Source organism: Crocodylus siamensis, chromosome 7 (assembly GCF_052110815.1).
Source record: "Crocodylus siamensis isolate JL-2025a chromosome 7, ASM5211081v1, whole genome shotgun sequence".
In the NCBI taxonomy this organism is placed as follows: domain Eukaryota; kingdom Metazoa; phylum Chordata; order Crocodylia; family Crocodylidae; genus Crocodylus; species Crocodylus siamensis.
Genome location: NC_143401.1, coordinates 9,488,912 through 9,508,574, shown reverse-complemented (window position 1 = coordinate 9,508,574; position 19,663 = coordinate 9,488,912). Strand labels below are relative to the sequence as shown.

The 19,663-nt window shown below is 46.3% G+C and overlaps 1 protein-coding gene across 3 annotated transcripts in view; it reads left to right on the top strand.

Annotated features, from left to right (window-relative positions):
• LUZP1 (leucine zipper protein 1) overlaps positions 1–19,351 on the top strand; it is a 79,132-nt gene extending 59,781 nt beyond the window's left edge. For 2 of the 3 annotated variants that reach the window (XM_090058381.1, XM_090058380.1), the window contains exon 3: positions 9,034–13,155. In XM_090058381.1, the coding sequence (XP_089914507.1) occupies positions 9,034–9,261 (228 nt within the window). In that variant the 3' untranslated portion in view covers positions 9,262–13,155. The other variant, XM_090058382.1, reaches the window with a different exon arrangement.
• Positions 19,352–19,663: the final 312 nt, after the last annotated feature.

Genomic DNA, 19,663 nt, shown 5'->3' with positions numbered 1-19,663 from the left:
GCCACCAGCAAACTCACAGCCTTGTTGGGCCGGCACCCCAGAGCAGGGCAGTGCCTGAAAGCTTTGAACTATGTGGGGAGCAGCTAACAACAGATGGAAAGGCGATGTACAGGATTCAAATCATAGAAGTGTGGTATCTTCATCAGTGTCAGTGTTGGGGGTAGCAGATCTGTGATCCAGAAAGACAAAGCAAAAGGAGAGAATAAAGTGTGTGATATGCAGAACTGTGAATGAGTGGGAGGCTTTCCAAAGCCCCTAAGGCTGCAGGTCACATTAAATCTAGTGACATCAATGCGACTTGCATAACTACATCCTTCTGGCATTAGCAAAAACTCCCTGAGGGTCTTGCTGCTTTTCCAGTGAAGTAAATCCATCCCAGGCTCTAGCTTTGGTCTGAGAAGGAAGCTTCATTTGGGACTTAAGTGTTGGGCAGCCAGCTAGGGAATTTGTCTGGAAATTGTCCCTGGCCGTTGGCTGTGTTAGTCTAAAGTGAGGCAGCAGGCAGGGCAGGATGCCACTTTAGAGACTGACTGGTTCAGAGGGGCAAGGGCTTTTGTAGACGACAATCTTCCTCATCTGATGCTAGGAATGGACTGTTCCTTATTTATTAGGGGACAGTGAACCCTGGTATCTGTGCCTTAGTGGGGGGTTTTTGATTGCAGTTTGTAATTTGTGGGGTCTGTTTAGAGACAGCATGTTGTAAGTAGTACAGAGGACTTGCAGGTGAACAGCTGAGGGATTGATTTTTCCCCTTGATCACAGCTGAGGCTAAACAAAGGGCAAGGCTGACTTCCACAGACAGCTGTAGAGAGCAAGCGGCCAGTGCCAAGCAAGAACCAAGCAATCGGTGGAACCAGCAAATGGGGACAGCAAGGTTTGGGTGGTGGGGGACACACTTAAAACCAAGGAAAAGCAAGGGAATGTGAGAACGGTCACTGAAGCAGCTGTGGAAGAGAAAGGAAGACATTTTTCTACTAGTGTGACTGGACGCAGAAGCTGCAGGATGGATGCCATCAGTGAGTAAGTCTTTGAGGAAAGCTAGGCAGGCATGAAGTGTTGCCTTTTGAGTTCACAGATGAAATTTGAGGTCTATAGAGGCAGACAATGCTGGTGTTCAGAAAGGAATTTGAGGCTATGAAGAAGGAGAAGAGAGAAGAGGCTGTATATACAAATGAAGATAGGCAGATACCTGCTTAACAAGATGATTAGGAGAGCAGGCTGCTTGGGGGAGGCCATGACCATGATCAGAAATAAGTGAAGGAATTGACTAGCAAGAGGAAAAGAAATAGATTTAAGGAACGGTTGTATGGAGAACTTAGGGGAGAAGTATGTAGAAACAGGATACTATGGCAAGAAAAAAGATAGCTAGCCTCAAAAGGAGAGAAACAGAGACAGTTAAGATAGATAGGGACTGGAGTCCAAGGAGAAAGAGGGAGAAAACACAGAAGACTGTGAAAGAAGAGGATAGGATGATCTGTAGGTAGAAGAAAAAATAGAAGATCAAGGAGTAGAGATTTTGTAACAGATCAACGATGACTACGCTAAGCTGGAAAATCTGTTCAAGGAAGCAGAGGCTCAGATGAACTTCACCGATATTCTTCTATTCCCTTGAGAAGGAGCACAGAAGGTTAGTGAAGATCCACAGATGGTTCAGGGACTGGTGATATAAAGGAGGCTTTTTTAAATGTTAGTTATCTGCACCACCAAACATGCACTGTAACTGGGTTACATAGATGCTCTCATCATCTGGACTGAATACCTGGACTTGCTCGTTGACTTCCACAACAGGTTCAACGGCTACTGTCCTGTGCTCAGATTCTCTCTGGAATACTCCTGCATGAACATCAGCTACCTAGATACACTGATCCATGTGTGGGATGGCAACCTACAAATCACTACATACAACTCCCCCCCATGAACCCCCGCAGTTATGTTCACAAACCCAGCAGTCATCCCAAGCATACCACAAATGTTGCAATCTACAGGCAGGTCCTCAGGTACCACCACGTCTGCTTTGAGGGTCATACTTATGACACCAGCCTGAAAACTACCTTTCCCCAGCAAGGACACTGCAGCAGAGAAATGAGCCATATCTTATAAAAACGGCACCCAAATTACTACCCCCAATAACCTACTGCAATGCAAAAAGAACCCCCTTTCTCCACCTGACTGCATGCTCTTGGTTGTCACCTACCATCCCATACTCGAACCAATAAGGAACATCAGACCATTACAGCCTGTAAAAGAAAAGGATCAGACGGTGAGAGAAATAGTTCAGGCCCCCAACCCACCTTGACTGTCACACAACCCCCCAACCTTGCACAGCTTCTCATGAGAAGTAAGCTCCCTGCTGATCAACAAACACCAAATTGGACACAACGCTGCCAACCCATTTCCATTGCCACAACAGTCAGCTGCCCCAAGAGCAAGACCATCAAAATCCATGGATCCTACACGTCTGCCCTAGAATGGGGCATATCTCATCTCACCATGGCCTTATGAAAACCATGTAGACAAAAACTACACACCAGGATGAGTGATCGCAGGAAAAAAGATTAAGGATAGAAACAGGCAAAGACGGGCAGGAAAAAGAATACATTTCACAGAACAACCACTCCCCTTCTGACCTCACCATCCTTGTGCTCAAGGGAATTTTACAAAATGCCTTCAGAAGACAGGCCTGGAAAGAAATGTTCATAGGCTCAGCGGACACTAAAAACCAGGGACTAAACACAGACATTGACTTAATGGCTCATTGTAATCTACCTGCTATCCCTGCTAATCTCTCTGTACTCCATAAATGATAACAGCCTTCTTCCTTCTTGAATGGCCTTGCTCTTCCACTTATCAGGTTATCCTTTCTACTGCATTCCTCTTGTCTGTTAGCTACTCACGGCGATGTCTGTTTTGTCCTGTTTTACAGCCCTGCTCCATTCCTCTAAGGAGACTCTTTCTATTTACATAGGGAATTTTACACAGGCCATTGTTCTAGCTGCTACTTAGTTCAAGGTGTGTCTGCTGCTTTCACAGACTTGAGGAAGGGCAGTTTGTGCCTGAAAGCTCGTCTCTAAGTCTCTCCCAGCTATGCAGCTAGTCCAATAAAAGATATCACCCACAAAAATCCTTGCCTCTTACAACCAACCATTAGGAGGCATTTACAGAAAGAGGGCTCTTGAGGAATAAACGGCATCTGAGTACTTAAGAAAACAGCCTTCTGGCCTTGATGCTGGCTGGGCTGATCAGAAGAGCTTAAAAATTAAGAGCTTGGCAGAGAAGGTTACAACAGATGTACAAAATGGCACACCTGATTTTAGTATTCAGGGAGAGGAAAATTAGATATTGTGAAATTGGATAAGTAGTCAGTGGGACAGATCATCACTATGATCCCATAGGTCAATGCCCTGAAGCCCCATCAGAGTCTTATTGAATTGCACATAAAACACTTGTGCTAATTCACCATGTGTTAATGTGTAACTAGTTATTTCCAAACGTCTGTGCATACTAGAGCACCATGGATTTTTTTCCCTAATAATTAGTGAGCTTGAAAGGTATTGGCCAATGCCAGTGGAGGCATGGCACCTGTTAAGACAGTTGAAGCTTGGAAAAGCATTGGATACTCTTCAGCTTTTCTTGGCTCAACAAGACAGATGATCGCCCATTCCATTTTTCAGTATTACCTTTCTTCTGGCAACGAGTGCATGTAAGAGTGCAGATATTGAGGTGATTCAGTCAGGGTTCATGAATAGCTGTTTGTGGGGGGAGCTTGGCAGGGTGGGGGGAATACCACCAAATGCACTTGGAAGAGTTGAGTGGGCATGCAAAGTGGATTTGTTAGGGATCATAAGTCCTGAAGTAGTCTTGAGCCCCAAAATAGGGAGCTGCTGACCCACATGGAAAAGGGAATGCTGGGAGGAGAGGACGCTAATCTAAGCAGAAAATGCTTTTACAAAAAAAAAAATTAAAAAAAACCCAGGGACACTGCCACTTTCCGTATCTATATCCCAAATGTAGATGCCCCCCCTCCCCCCCCAAGCCTGGAAATGCCTATGCTTCCTCCCTGAAAACCCCATTGATCCCTAAATTACTGCCTTAAGTCATGCACAAAACTGAACTGTAACCAAGATGCTCAGTGCCTATCTTCTACATAAGCCTCACAGGGATGTGCATAGTGCCCCTTCCCCTTGGCATCTGTCTCGCATGTAGGGGAGGGGGGGCAGTCTAGTAGGCATTTCACCCGCTGATTTAACCAGAAGACATGTCAGGAAGAACGTGTGGTTTAAGTTTCCCTTCTCAGAGTGCTTGATACTAAACTCTGGTATGCAGGGGGGAGCCGGAGCCTGCTCAGGTTTCAAAGCCAGGGACGCTCATGGATTTAGCCAGCTAAGCCTGGCTGCCCACCTCACCCTACATACAGCCAGAGGGAGGTGGCACTGCTGCCAGCCTAGCCCCATAGACCAGTGGGGAGAACACTGCCCCTCTGAGTGTGAGAGCCTCAGCTTCAAAACCTGCCTTGATCTAATACAGAGCCAGGATTTGAATCCTTACTTTACACAGTTTCTAATCCAGTGGTGCTTAGACTCAAGGCATCTCTCATTAGACTCCAGCTTCCTCCTCGGAAAACCTTAGCTTTCACTTGTTTTTTGACAGTGGGAAAAATAATAAAGCAGTTCTGTTGCAAAGAACTCAGAAAGCCCACAGCAGGTCACAATGGCATTGGCATGGTGGGTCCCTATTGGAAATCTTTGTGATTTATCTGTGAATCACACGTAGCATTACATAGCATCCCATGGCATCCTTAAAAGTGTCTCTTAGCACCCCAGAGTGTTATAGCACCCTGACTGAGACGGACTGCCCTATGCTGTGGGTGCTAGCATATGCTGCAGTGGTGCACTTGCAGTCTCTCCTGTTGAAGCTGTTCCATTTTGTATAAAATAAAATGTTCACTGGGAAGGTGGAGGGAGGGGAGAGAGAGATGTTTTTAAAACTTCATTATAAAATTATTAAAATCATCCAAGGTTGTGTGGATCAGCTGAATGGGAGGAGGGCATATGCAAGGGCAGGGTGCGTGGAAGCCAGTTTTCCCAGACTTGTTTCTTTCAGGTCCTTGCTTTGCCTGGGGTGGGCTTTCCACCTACTTACATTTAAAAATATTTTCTTCAGCGGCTTGCACTGGCCAGGCAGCCCCAGGCATTGCTACCAGGACAGCTTGTGCTGGTGAGATTATATAGCTAGTGCCTTAAGAGCTGCATGCTGAAATCATTCAAGAGAAAATGGCCTTTACACATCAAAAAGGATGAGGTGGGGGTGTGGCTAATTACATCTCCTGAGATGTGAGTTCAAGCCCAACTCTGGCGTCATGCCGCAGGCTGTGGAGCTGTGGGGACACAGGTTACTAACACTTGTGTGCTATAACCAGGTTAGCCTTAGGTGGACCCTTGGCTTGATGGTATTAGTAGCATTTTATCCAGTGACCATTTACTGCTTACCGCTCAGTGAGTGTAAGTGCTGAGCAGGAGGATGTAATCAGTGAAAACATTATTACAGATTTGTGACACAGCTTGGAAACAAATTGAAAATCCCTTCTCCATCCTTCTTTTTCTGTATGTGCCTTTGTAGTATTAGGGAGCAGAAGCATTGGGAGCAGAAGCCAGGACTCCCTGCCCCTTAGGAGAGTACCCCGCTCACTGGGCTGCACCCAGGCTGTATGCATGTTGCTTGCTGTCCTAATACCAGGAATCCTTCATTCCTCCTGCTCAGTGGTCCAGCCTCAACCAGCCAAATGGAGTGTGCCCTCAGCCCTACCTAAACTGTGGCCTGATGGGTAGGATACTTCCTGGGGAAGTGGAAGGTATATGTTCAAGCCCCTTCTGAGTGAAGGGAACTAGCATCCAGCTCTCCCATTTCCTGGGGAAGTTCCCTAAACTTCAGGCTGCTGGCAAAAAATGGGTTAGTTGCTTCCTCAGGATGGATCACAGTTAGTGACTTAATCACTTAAGTACAACGTGGGTACCTTAGTAGTAAAATAGCATCTGGGCTTGTAAGCATATTTATATGGAGTGGTGCAGCAACTTACTGTGCAAAGCTACTCAGGCTAGGTAGGGAATCTGAATGACTGCAGTAGTGCAGCATTGTGCTTGGGATAATACGTCCTGCATTTCAGCAGGGCTGATTAACCTTGGTGGAGTGCCAAGCTAACATAGCTGTATTGCTTCTGGTACCTGAGCTAGGTCATGGAGAGATACTTTACCTGCCTCTCAATGGCATATAGTTATACCTTGTGTTTCTCAACTTGCTAGAATGGTTGCTGTATACAGAGAGCTAATTCTGATAGCTATGATAGCTTAGGTTTCATTAGGAAACAAATATAAACTATTACACACATACACACACACATGCGCACACACAAATAAAAGTATAAATATAAAACAATATATAAAAATATGCAATATACATTATTATATATAATAAAATATGTGCAAATATACACACACACCCCCTTATATAATGTGTTGTTTTTTTCAGACAGCTTTTATGACAAAAAAATGGGCATTATATTATATGGCAAGGGAAAGAGTTGGATATTCGGAAGGAATGGCATTTGACATGCAAAATAAGGAAGTCTGTTTAGAGTGAGACAAGCAACCTTTACAGTATTATTTAAATATGGTGCCTCATATTTCTCAGGATAAAAAAATATAGGGATTGAACAATGAGAAATATAGAAATCAATGCATGAGGCACTCGTGACAGTTGTGAGATTGTACTTGAAATACAAGTAGTCAAAATAACTGACTATTTATTAACACAAAGTCCTGTGGGAATATTTCTGGGATTTTGAAGTCAGAATAGTCATAATAATAATAAAAAAAAAAAAAAGTAGCTTCCTATTATTTTCATCTCACCAGTTTAATGTAAGTCCTCACATTTTGGCACCTACAGGAGGAATTTGCCCAACAATATCAGACGTTTGGCCATTACTGCACTTTTCAGGACCGGACATGTGGAAAGAAGTGTTTGCAGGGTCCACAGGGTGATGGTTCTTGCCGGCGAGGCCTCGATTGGCTTTATCTCACTAGTAGCAAACAGAGGACTCGGATGGTAGGAAGCGAAGAACAGGACAAAGGTCCTGCTAGGTTCTGGGCTGAGGAGAAGTCCTGGGCCAGCAGGACAAAAGGATCATTGATTTTTTTCCCTAGCTTTTTGATCAACTAATTATGATCAAAATGAGATTTAAAAACAAAAATTAAACTATTATAAGTCTTAAATGTGTGTAGCTAGAGATACAAATATTGGTATGTTTTTGTAGCTGATCAACATTATGAACAGAAAGCAGAATACATTGAAAGTTTTTGACCATGAGAAAATTGTCTATTTTTTAATAGTTATTGCTTAAGGGCTCCTGATTAGAAATGTCTGCTGGGGGGGAAGGGGGGGGTAGGATTTTTCCAGCAGTTGGCAGACTGGTTGATATAAAGAAATTCTAATGTGTAAAGATCTGCAGCTCACATTAATCTTTACTGAAATGCAATAGGAAAACTTGATACATAGGAGTGTGTTGTGTCTCAGATATTAATTTACAGCTGCATTTTATAGCCCTAGTAATGTAGGAGAAAATTGGGGTCAGGTTGGAAAATAAGGTGGGAGAGAGTCAAGGCAGTAATAGGAAACGAATAGCAGTTCCTCTGTGTAAGTGGAACCTCCGTTTGAGCAGCCAAAAAGAAGTGTGTGAAGTATGTATTTCTACGTACAACAAAAGTAGACTTTTCAACCTTCTGTGATCGCACCATTAGTAGAGAAATTGGGGATGTTAAATCACCAAACATCCCCAAAGGCACAATTTTTTGTATTCCCCTGATTTTTCATCTCTTGAGGCTGGTGTTACTACTCTTATTGAAAGCTGTTGAGAACAACTCACTGGAAAAAACAAGAGCCCCCAGTCAGAGAATTAATTCCCAAAACGGCAAGGTGTTATGAAAAAAAGTTTCATTCACATGTCACAATGGTTATAACAAACACAACCACAATGTCTGGAAAAGACAGATGTTACTTCCAGCAGCAGCATATAATCTGCTGCATTACACAGGTGTATTTTTTTTAAATATCCTGCCTTCCTGGTTTAAGTAGCTGAGGACCATATTTTCATGTGTTAAACTCTGCTAAGCTTTCATTTACGGCTAACTGGAGCTTAAGGTGTTGGTCACCTCAGAAAATGAAATACCAGGGTCCAGATTCACAAAAGCACTTAGGTGCCAGAAGTGGGACAAGGCAGGATTTAGGTGTCTACGGCCACATCTACGTGAGACACTGACTGCGCAGTTGTTACTTGCATACTCAAGTACTAAATGATGGCGCAGTAATCGATGTTACTTCTCAGTAGCATTCCTGCATGGCTTCCTGGTGACGCTGACTGCACAGTGCTCATTACTACTGCACAATAGCGTCCCATCACAGTTCGTGCCATGCGATGCCACTGCGCAGTAAGCATCTCGTGTAGACACGGCCTGAGTCCAAAAGTCCTGAATTCCTTAGGCCCGTGGGTTCCCAAGCACATCAAGTTCTGCTTCTTTGCGTGTCCAGACCTGCTGCCACGTTGTCAGGGCTGAGCAGTATGGCCCTAGCTTGCATGTAAGTTCAGTTGTGATTCACAAACTCAGCATTCTTCTGCCAAGTCCAATGATGATCCTGATCCACTGGGTATGCGCTGGGCATGTACGCCCATTTGGCCTACACCCCCATGGGAATGAACGTGTATAAAACAATGGCTATGGATACAACACAATATTCAATGGGTAGGCCACTCACCTCGTGTGCAGGAAACCTGGGTTCAATACCCAGGGGAGTAAATGTGATTCCCTAGTTCAGTAGCTGGAACACAGCTGAGATCTCTGTATTTTATCTAATGAATGTATAATATTATCGAGACAGCCCTTGGAGCAGAAAGCAGGACCCAGATCTCCACTCTTCCCAAGTGAATGCCTTTGTCACTGGAATGACTGCACATGATTCCTCACCGCTTTTACTCTTGTTGCACAGGAGGAGAATAAAGATCTTATACGCAGTTCCAGAGGAAAACAATATGGGTCATCTGAGCAGCTGTCTCAAGCTGATGCTCCAGGGAGACGGCCAGCTTCCAAGACAGATCTGCAACAGGATGCGGATCTTCAAGCACAGACAGGCAGTAAGACAGAGGAACAGGTAGGTGAAGCCAAAGGCTGCTCTGAAGAAAATTCAATAAATAGATCAGAAGGCCAGCCAGTCTGATGGTCTGTGTAACACAGGCCTTGGATCAATTCTTGTTTGACCTATGGCATAGTTAAAAAAAAAAAAAGTCTTAATATGAAATGAAGAATCCATCACAACCATTGGTAAGTTGTTTCAGTGATCAGTTATCCTCACCTTTGTAAAACATGCATTTTATTTCTGATTTTAAATGGTAGAATTTCACCTTCTACTACTGAGTAGCTGTGATATTTTTTATTAAACCGAGTAGTTGGAAAATTTCTTAGCAAGCTTTCGGGTGCAGTCACCCTGCTTCAGGCATAGGGAGTCTCTGCTGGTCTGAGACTCCAAGGAATGAGAGAAGCTAAACGTGTGGCAGGATCTCAGTGAGAATGTTAAATAGGTAGGATTTGGAAAGACAAAAGGTAAAGCAGAGAGGTAAAGAAGTGAGGGGAGGGGGAAGGGAACAGGGGAAAACAAGGCTAAAGGGAGATACTACAGTGATAGAATACAAGGTGGAAAAGAGGATGTCAGTGAAAAGAAAATAGAGATCAGGAAAACAGGCATGAGAGAAGCTTAAAGTGTGAGAGGATGTAGTGAAACTATGAATAAGCAGAAAGGAGAATAAAGGAAGGGAGGCGAAGAAAGCTGGGGGCAGGGGAAGGCCAGAGGGAAACATCACAGAGATAATACAGGTTAAGAAAGAGGCTCTCAAAGAAGCCGGTGATAGTAGGAAATCAGGGAGACAAAGGGCAGAAAAGTAGGAGAGGGAAGAGATAAAAAGGTGGAGGGGGAAGGAGAGTGTAAGAGGTCAGGTCAGGCAGGTAAGTACCTGGTGAATCAGATGTTAGGCAGGTTGTCATGTGTCATAAAACCAGTGTCTATATTGAGTCCCTGATTTTTAGTATTCTGTGGGTTTATGAAGTGAAGTCTGTAGGCTTGTCTATGAAAAGTGTTTTGTAAATTCCCTTTGAGGATTAGAACGAGAGATTGGAGAGGGAGTGATTGTCCTCCGAGAGGTGTGCCCCCACACATAGTTGGGTGTTCTTGTCTTTGATATATTTTCAGTGTGCGTTCATTGTTGTTTGGCTTTAGAAATGATGTGGACAGATTGGAGAGAGTCCAGTGGAGGGCAGCAACTATGGTTAGGAGGCTGGGGAACATGAGTTAGGAGAGGCTGAGGGAGCCACGCTTTAGTTCGTGAAAGAAACGACAGAGAGGGGATTTAATTGCATCCTTCAGCTGTTTGAATTGTGGTTCCGAAGAAGATGGCGCTGGACTGTTCTCAGTGGTGGCAGATGACAGAACAAGGAGCAATGAGCTCAAGCTACCGCAAGGGAAGTTTAGGTTGGATATTAGGACGAACTTTCTCATTGAGCGGGTAGTAAAACACTGGAGCAGGTTACCCAGAGAAGTGGTGGAAGCTCCATCCTTGGAGCTTTTTAAGACCCTGCTAGACAAAGCCTTGGCTGGGATGATATATCTGGGGATAGTCCTGCCTTGAGCAGGGGCCTCCTGAGGTCCCTTCCACTCCTCCAATTTGTCTAGGTCACTCTGAATCCTAGCCCTACCCTTCAGCCATATTTACTGTTCCTCCCATCTTGGTGTCGTCCACAAACTTGCTGAGGGTTCACTCCATCCCATCTTCCATATCGTTAATGAAGAGATTGAACAAAACCAGCCCCAGGGGACCAACCCCTGGGGACTCCACTTGATACCAGCTGCCAACTAGACATCAAGTCATTGATTACTACCCGTTGAGCCTGATGATTCAGCCAGTTTTTTATTTATCTTACCGTCCATTCCTTTGGAGAACAGGTCCCAGTGCTGTTCCTCACAGATTGGCTTAAGGATTAACATTTATTAATGATGACGTTGGTACTGGGGTTAGATGTGTCCTCATGAAATCTGCAGATGACGCTAAACTAGTGTTTGGAGAAGAGGATTATTATACAAAAAGATTTAGCTAATCCTTGTGATATTAAGCATAGGATATTGAATGAAGTTTAATAGTATAAAGTGTGCAGTCATGCACTTAAGTAACCAATAACAAGGATTTTATAAATAAGTTAGGCATACATGGCCTGGTGACATCCGAGGAAGAGAGTGACCTTGGTGACTGGTTGATCAAAGGATGACCATTAGCTTGCCAGTATGATACAGCTGTGAAAAAGTTTAATGCCATATTAGGATGCATTAAGTAAAGTATATTCAGTATAGGTGAGACGATCCCAGTATCATTGCACCAAGGCATTTGTGAGACTCCATTTATAATAGTGTATGTCAGAGGCAGGCTGTGATTTGGGCTGGAGGGCCACTTAGGTAGTTTTGATGAGCTGTTGCGGCAGGGGCGGGAGCAGGGTTGGGTTAGAAGAAGAGCGCTAGCCAGAGGAGTGACGTCTGAATGGTCTTTCAAGCAAAGTCATGCAAGGGGTGAAAACCCTGCGTTAGTTTAAGATTGGACTGGCTAAGTTTATGCAAGGGATGGAAGGTGAAGATGGTGTGTGTGTGCATGTGTGCACGTGTATGCACGCACACACCTCAGGCTGGCTGCCACTGGGGCAAGGAAGAATTTTTTTTTTCACCTCATCAATGTTACTGGTTTCTGGGGGCTTTTCTTCCCCCCACGTGCCTCTGTGGCATTAGGATGTTGCCACAGCTAAGCTAGGACCCCCTTCCCCCGCTGCCAGACTTATCTGCAGGAGCTGCTCTGCAGGCTGCCTGGCGTCCATGTGCGTGTGTACATGTGCACACGCACATGGCACCCCCTGCCTGGCCACCCTCCTCCCACTCCCCCCAGCCCCTGGCAGGCTGCAGCTCTGCCAGCCTGCAAGGGGAAACCCACCATTCCCTGCATTTTTCTCCTTTAAAGGAGAAAATCTGGGCTTCGCTGCTTAAAATGAGAAAATCCAGGTTTTACCACATTTTTCTGTGACGAATGGAAAACCCGGATGATTACCTGCGAATGTAGAGGCTGCACAGGCCCTTTTGAGGCCTGTGTTTTCAGTCGCACTGAACCGTCCAAACGGTTTAGTCTGGCAGGCTGGGGCTGCTGGCACTCGTTTCTCTTTGGTTGGGGGTGCATTTATCTTTGAATTCTGCCAAACAGTTTTTGTTGGTGTCGGGAGCTGCAGCTGCTGAGGGTTTTCTTATGGCACGTTGCTCCCTGCTCAGCAAGCTGCCATGGGATTTCCCCAGGTCTGACCGAGCACCTCCTGACCAAGCTTGAGTTCGCTGGCTAGACACGGGTAAAGTGGTGAACTGTCTGACGCTCGGCTTTTGTCCCTGCAGCACGCAGCTGCATGAGCACTTAGACACGCGGAGCGTAAAATGTCCGTCACGAGCATGCTCAATCAGCGCACGTTGTTGGCAAATTAAACACGCTTTTGATTTTACTCCGAAACACACGTCTCAAATGGCACGGTCACTGTTTCCATCTGATTCGACCAGTCTTTAAGCAAAAATGTTTTGTACCTGCCAGTGCCACAAGCTCAGCGTAGGGCCCAAAGGGGACACTGGGTCCTTTTCATCCCATGCCTCACAACCGGCCCCTGCAGCTCTGCAGGCCAACACGTGCCCTCACTGTCAGGCAAGTGGTAATGGAAACGCTCGGTTGGCATGCAGGCCGGCTGCCCACGTACTGCTGTGGGCTCTGCCGCATCCCCGTGTTGGTGCCGACGCATTCCTTGGGCACACACAGAAATGGCTTGTTTCAGTAGGCCACAGCAGTTTTCCAACTGTCAAATCTGACTTGCCTGCACCCCCCCAGCTCCTCTGGCTAGTGCATAGGCTGAGACATTTTCATTTCCCTGAGAGGGGAATGGAAAGGACTGAGAAAATGCAGTGGTTTTGGCTGTGATGTTTGTGCATGCTTTTGCTTGGGGTGGGAGGAGGTAGCCCTCTGACCTGCCCAGTCGGTGACACTGGGGTTCTCTCTTGTAGGGTATTTCTCGCTCCTGCCGGATGACCTCTAGGAGATGAACTTCATTTCTTTCCACCAAACAACCACTCCATTTCGTGGGACGAGAAACAGGATGTTACCAGCTGCATGGATGTCATTCCTGGCCTGTAGACTCCTCACAGTGAGCCTGGAACCTGTTTTCTAATGTGATTTGTGCGGGACAGAAGTTTTACCAGCGAAATTTCCTCTGCTGCCAGGGAGGATGCTACAGAGACTTCACTCAGGGGAATCCCACTTTGTCTCTGTGCCCAAGACTGGAATTGTCTCTGTGGGACTACAGCCCTGTCTCCATAGGGAAACCCTTTTGGGTGAATAACCATTGCTTCTACACCAAGCTGTGGTACTTGCAGGAACTCAAGCAAACCCTCCTTAACCACTTTTATTTAGAAAAAGATGCCAGAACCACCCCAGCAACCACAGTGTAGCTGCTCTTCACAGCAGCGCAACACATCTGGATTTCTACAAATCTCGGCTTCCTCCAGGTGTGCAAGAGTTGGCGTTTGCATTATTTGTGATCTGCCTTTGCTGTTGCTCCACCTCTCCAAGGACAGAGTACAGTGAAGCCAAGACATGAGACTGGGCTACAGTCAGACCTTGCACCAGAAAAGCATGTGAACTCCCAGTCCTCTTAATTGATATTTAGAAGGAAACACTTTTCCCCAGATCACATCACTCAAACGTTGTAAACTGCTGTGCTGGGCAGGAGCAAGAAGAATATTGCTTAAAAGTAGCTTCTTCCTGATCCCTCCTGCACCTGCTGCGACAGTCACTGCATAACTCAAGATCCACATTTCATTGGCCTGGTTTTACAATATGGGACCATTTGTTTGAGCCAAACAAGACAGCAATACTCATACCAATGCAATGTTATGCTGGGTTGGACCTGGGTGCCTTTTGGCCAGAGGTCTGTGTTCTCCCACCCCCAAGAGTCACCAGTTCTGCCTCCCAGCTTCAGCTCCTGAACACTGCATTTAACATCCTACCCTCAGGGGGCTACACAACTCTGCTCACCACCCCTCCCATAAAGGTTTTTTTTTTTTTTTTTTTCCCTTCAAAAAGGTGAGTGAAATGCACAGCGGAGCTGAATCCTGTGCTTAACTTGGATCCATAATGCTCAGGCTGCTCTGGGGCAAACCTGCACCCCCCCTTACAACCCCTCTCCCATGGCTCTCTGTGGTCTATGTCTTCAGCGGGCCAGGGAAGAAGAAGGGAATCCACTGCACTGGTCGGGGGTAGGAGCACAAAGTCCATCAAAGCCCGGTCAAGACAGACTTCCTCCAGGACTGTGCTAATGGTGGGGCCTGTGCAAAGCTGCCAGCGCAACAAGGAGCAAACTTCTCCTGCAAAGCCCTGTTACCTGCAGCAGTGCAGGCTGGTTCTGCTCGTTTTGGGGAAAGTGATAGATAGGGAATCATAGGTTGGCCTATGGGAACAGGAGAGCTACTCCTCCTCCCCATCCACGTACCCCCCATTCCTGTCCCAACACTTTTTGCCTGTCAGGCATAGCTGCTGCCCCTGTAGAAGGTCACTTGAGGGTCCTGCAGCCTCAGGGTATCAAGACACAGCAGGGAAGTAAGAATAGGACAAAACCCATCCCTTTTGGATCCACCTAATTGCCATGCACTGTCCTAGGAGACATGGAGTAGCTTGGCCTGGTGGCAGCCAGATATGGTTTAGTTTTCCTCTGAGCCCACAGCCTGACATGTCCGGGACTGTCGCCGCTCACCCAGCACAGGAACGTTCCTGATGAGTTTCTCCTTAGCACCGTAGTGGAGAAGGCACGCTTGTCTTCTTGCCCCTGTTCAGCCTGGCCCAATAAGGATGGCAGGGCCTGCTTTCAAAAGGGGTCTGAGCCTCAAGTCATCATGGCCAGGGCTGGGCGGGGGGGGGGTGAGCTGCTACAAACTTCTGGCTAAGTAACTTAAGGCTTTCCTGTGACAGGGGTGCAGGTTCTAGCCGTGTTGGTCTAAGGACATAGGCAGACAAGGTTATTTGGGTGAAACTGGTATCATTTATTAAACCAACTTAAATAGTTGGAAAAAAATTTTTAGCAAGCTTTTGGATTGAAAAACCCTTCGCCAGGCTGAGGAATCCTCTGCAGTTTGTGTGCGCTCCTCCTGGATGAAATGAATAGTAAAGCTTGGCACATGGGGCAGTTTAGTGCTCAGACACAGGCCTGGCTGCCATAGGGACCAGCAGCTGTTCGACTACCTCCTTCACCTCCTGCAGTTTGCCTACTGCTTACCAGTAAGATTGCATCCCCTTGTATCTCACCCCACTTCCACAGAGCTAATGTGGATGGGCTCTCATAGCCTGACACAGCTCTTACTTGGCAGGTCCCACGTGGTAGGTTCTGGGCTCTTGACTCCCAGCTACATAGTTGTGGCTTGACTGTAAGGAATTATTTTAACATCAGCAGTGGTGCCATCTGCAGCAGCTGAGTAACCTTACTAGGCTATGAGCCACGTTGGAGCTCCTGACCCATCTCTCTCTGCAGGCAGGACCTTCCCTGTTTGATGCAACAGCTGCTGGGTGTTCCTACTCTAAATGCTCAGGGCCAGATCATCAAAGCCTGTTGGGCACCTTTCAATGTCCGATTCCATCTTTGTACATGCCATTGATGTTCTCCCCATCTGGCTGGTGCCTAACCCCCAAAAGCGTCTATATTTTTGGTGGCCTAGGCAATGCTTTCTATGTGTTGATGCTGCACAACAAAGGCTGTGTAGAGCATTAGCAGAAGCCGAAGACAGTATATTTCAATGTTAGGTGACTTGATAGCGGCCTACAAGTATGTCAGAGGTGAACACCAGGATCTAGGGGAGCAGCTCTTCAGGAAGGCATTTCAAGGGAGGATGAGGACCAATGGGCATAAGCTAAAAGAGAGTAAATGCAGGCTAGATGTAAGAAAGGACTTTTTCTCTGTAAGGGTCACCAGAATCTGGGGGACACTCCCAGCAGAGGTGGTGCGGTCACCCTCCTCGGAGGTGTTCAAGGTGGGGCTGGACAGGTACCTTGTTGAGCTCATCTGAGCCCAGTAACTTCCTGCCCACGGCAGGGGACCGGACTTGATGATCTTACAGGTGCCTTCCAGTTCTGTGATTATTCCCGCTCTATCTTGCCAGTGGGACCCAATGCCATCCAAATGCTCCAAGCATGACAAACTGCAGGGTACCGAAAGCTGGAAGGACAGTATAGCACTTGCCCAAAACACAGCCAGAAAAGGAAGTAAAGATGTATGACAGTAGCGAGTTGAACCCTCATCTCCCATGTCCTGGATGAGCCTGTAGCTCACTCCATGAATATACAAGTATGGGTTCCTCAGCTCAGGATGCTACATGGGCTGGGCCTTCGGGTACTTCCCTGTGACATGGCAAACTCGGGTTTAATCAAATCAGGCAAGGAGGAATATGAACCTGGCTGTCCGTGTATGCCCAGTGAAGACTAGCTGGGTATCTGTATTTTTTAGTGTTACATCAAGAAATGAACATGCGCTTCCTAAGCAGCTGACTCGTGATTTCAGGAGGGGCTCCTGGCTGAGGAGCCTGAGCAGGGCTGGCACTTGTTTGGCCACAGAAATGTGGTGCCTGGTGCTTCCGGCTGAAGACAAAGTTAGATACCTGCAGACCCCACAGTGTATTTCTAAGGATCGCTTCCTTAGGCACCTACCTCTTGCATATTTTATGGGGAGCCTGGAGTTTAACTTTGGGTTCAGGCATCCAATAGTTGGCTGCTAAGACACCTAGGGGATGGTCCCTGAACACAGAAATACTCGCATCCCTTTGAAGATCCAGCCTTCTGCTATGCTGCCATTCCCACAGGAAAGGAGTGGAATCGGTCCCCTAGCTACTGAGTGGCTTTCACCTACTAGCAGGTCATTGGGATGGGCTGGGTCTGTACTTGTGGCACTGAGCAGAGCCCCTGAACTGTCATTCCACGTCTTCCTGTTTAGGGCCAAATACCCAGGCACAGGCTCCCTGGCTCTTTTCACTCCTTTCTTCCTTTCCAGCAGTCTGAGCCTAGTATGCCAGTAGCACAGCTCTTCCCAAGAGAATTCGTTTCATTCCTTACTGGGGAAGCTTGGACTTTGTAGTCACCAGGCTCTGCTTGTGTACAGGTCTGCCCTGTAGCCTCACACAAGCTTATCATCATCGCCCAGGCCCGACAGCCTCCCGGCACACCGCAAACATATCTGACGTTAGGCAGTAAAACAGTGCAAGCCCCCAGAGCAAATGCAGTGAGCCTCTTTGTTACTCGAAATAGTGGCACAGTCGTTACTGGAACCTGTTCATAGCCAGCATCAGCAGCCTTTCAGCTATACACCTGGGAGGACCAAGAGTACTGATGTCCTCCCCAAACAGGGCAGGGGCTTCCCACAAAAGAAACCTGCAGAAGCCCACACTGGCTTTGCGGCTGTCTTGGCACTGGAAGAGATGAGCAGGAATGACCTTGCCTTCGGTTATTCTGGCTATGTTACAGCACATGCTCTGGATTCCTATTATACAGCAACACTATCATTACCATTCACTGGTTGTAAATAATGAATGTTGATATCCATCTTCAATGGTAGGCTGTGGGTTATCTTATTAACACATGTGAGATTACATCCCAGATAAACCCTCCTAAAAATCCTAAAGGGGCCATGACCCCTGACCCTGAGTGCAATAGGAGCTGATTGTATTATTAAACTAATATTAAGGATTTCAGGAAATATACTGTATTTTACTCAAATTGCACACTTTTTAGAACAGCTGTAAAATAGAGTATATTTGTAAATATTGTCATCATAGGGGAAATTACGTTTGTAATTCTAGGATATAAATATGACGGGGTTTCCATAGATTTGATAATGCTGAGAATCTGTGCATGAGACATTCAGATAACTCCAAAGCTGTAAATGTATGTGCTGATTGTGGGAGCATGTAACTGCTTTGTCTCTTCTCCCAAGAAAAACACTTGAAGACAGACTGGGTCCTTTGTACATAGACAATGCCTTCCAACCTTTTTGCAAAACTAGTACTTACCTGGGGAACGTTTGTCCTGCCATGAATGCCCAGGTCTGGTACCTAAAGCAGGACAGTTGGACTACAGGATTCAGAAGCTGCCCTCTTCAGCTTCCCTCATCTTTGAAAGTGAAACTGGAGTAACCCTGGGAAACAGTGAGCAGGATGTGGTCCTCCTTCAACAGCTTGGACAAATGGTCCATATTCACAATGTCCACATCAGTCCCTGCCACAGTATCTCAGCACCAAAAACTCTCAGTTTGCAGTGCATTTGACAACCAAGAGAGGTGGTCTCTGGTGCTGCAGAACGTCTCATTAGAGAAGAGGGAAACACAGAGCATGGGATAAGTTTCTACAGTGATTTCCACAAGTTTGTATGCATAATTGACACCCCCCCCCCCCCCCCGGTATATCCAAATGAAGAAAACTACACACTGGTGCCACCTTTACTATAGTAAACCCCACATTCAGCCCCCACGTGCACCAACAGAGAAAAGACCACTTACTACTCCAGTTTCAGCCTCCGCTGTATTACCCTAGAGAAGGTAAAGTGTGAAGATGCTGCTTTACAGGGGTCTGCAGGGTCCCTGCATCAAGGACCAAAGGGATCATCTAAGCCTTCCTTGGTTCTCCAGCATGTAGTGCAGCTGTCTGCATTAGGAAGGCCCCTCTGCTTTCCTGCCATTCAGCACTTAAGCACTCCAGATTGAGTGGAATGTATTTTTAAGAAACAAAAGTATATTTTTTGTATTTGCAGATACTTGATTGGGCTGGAGGAGCTGTGTCCAGCCACCGCGTACAGGCAGATAATAAACAAGTCTCTTAGCTTCATTTACTTACACACCTTCCTTTTACTGCAAGTCCAATTCAAGATAATTCTGAGGTTCTAGGATTTCCTGTGCCCCTAAACCAAACTCTGCTCTAGATAAACCACGAGAGCTACCAGAACAGTCCCTGACCCAAACAAAGAGCTCCCTATCTAAGCATGTTTAGTAGGGGAAACCTACTCTTTCCTCCCCAAGCTGCCCATACACTGGATACAAATGGTGCTCTCCCATCGTTACAGTGCTCCTAATCTGCATGGCAAAAGTAAACTGTCTGTCTGCATGTATCTCCTGACTTGAACGCTGTCAGCTCTGCAGTATGTAACCAATAAAACTATCCCTTTGTACATGTCTGTGGGGTGTGTGTTATTTGAGGATGTAGCAGATCTCTTGCCCTAGTCTCTGGACTCAACAGGTGTTTAGTTTAATTATACTGGAAGTTAATATGGCCTCATCCAAGGTGCTCAGAGCACTGAATTAGGCACTGTTTGTACTCATTAGCCAATGACTGTACTACTGTCTGGCTGAATATATGATGAAGGCAAGTCTCAAGCCCTACTCCTATGCCTAGATCAATAATAAAGTTGAATATATGGAGACAACTTCAGGTAATGCACACTTAACTGCCTCACCACAACCCTTAGCATGCATGGACATTT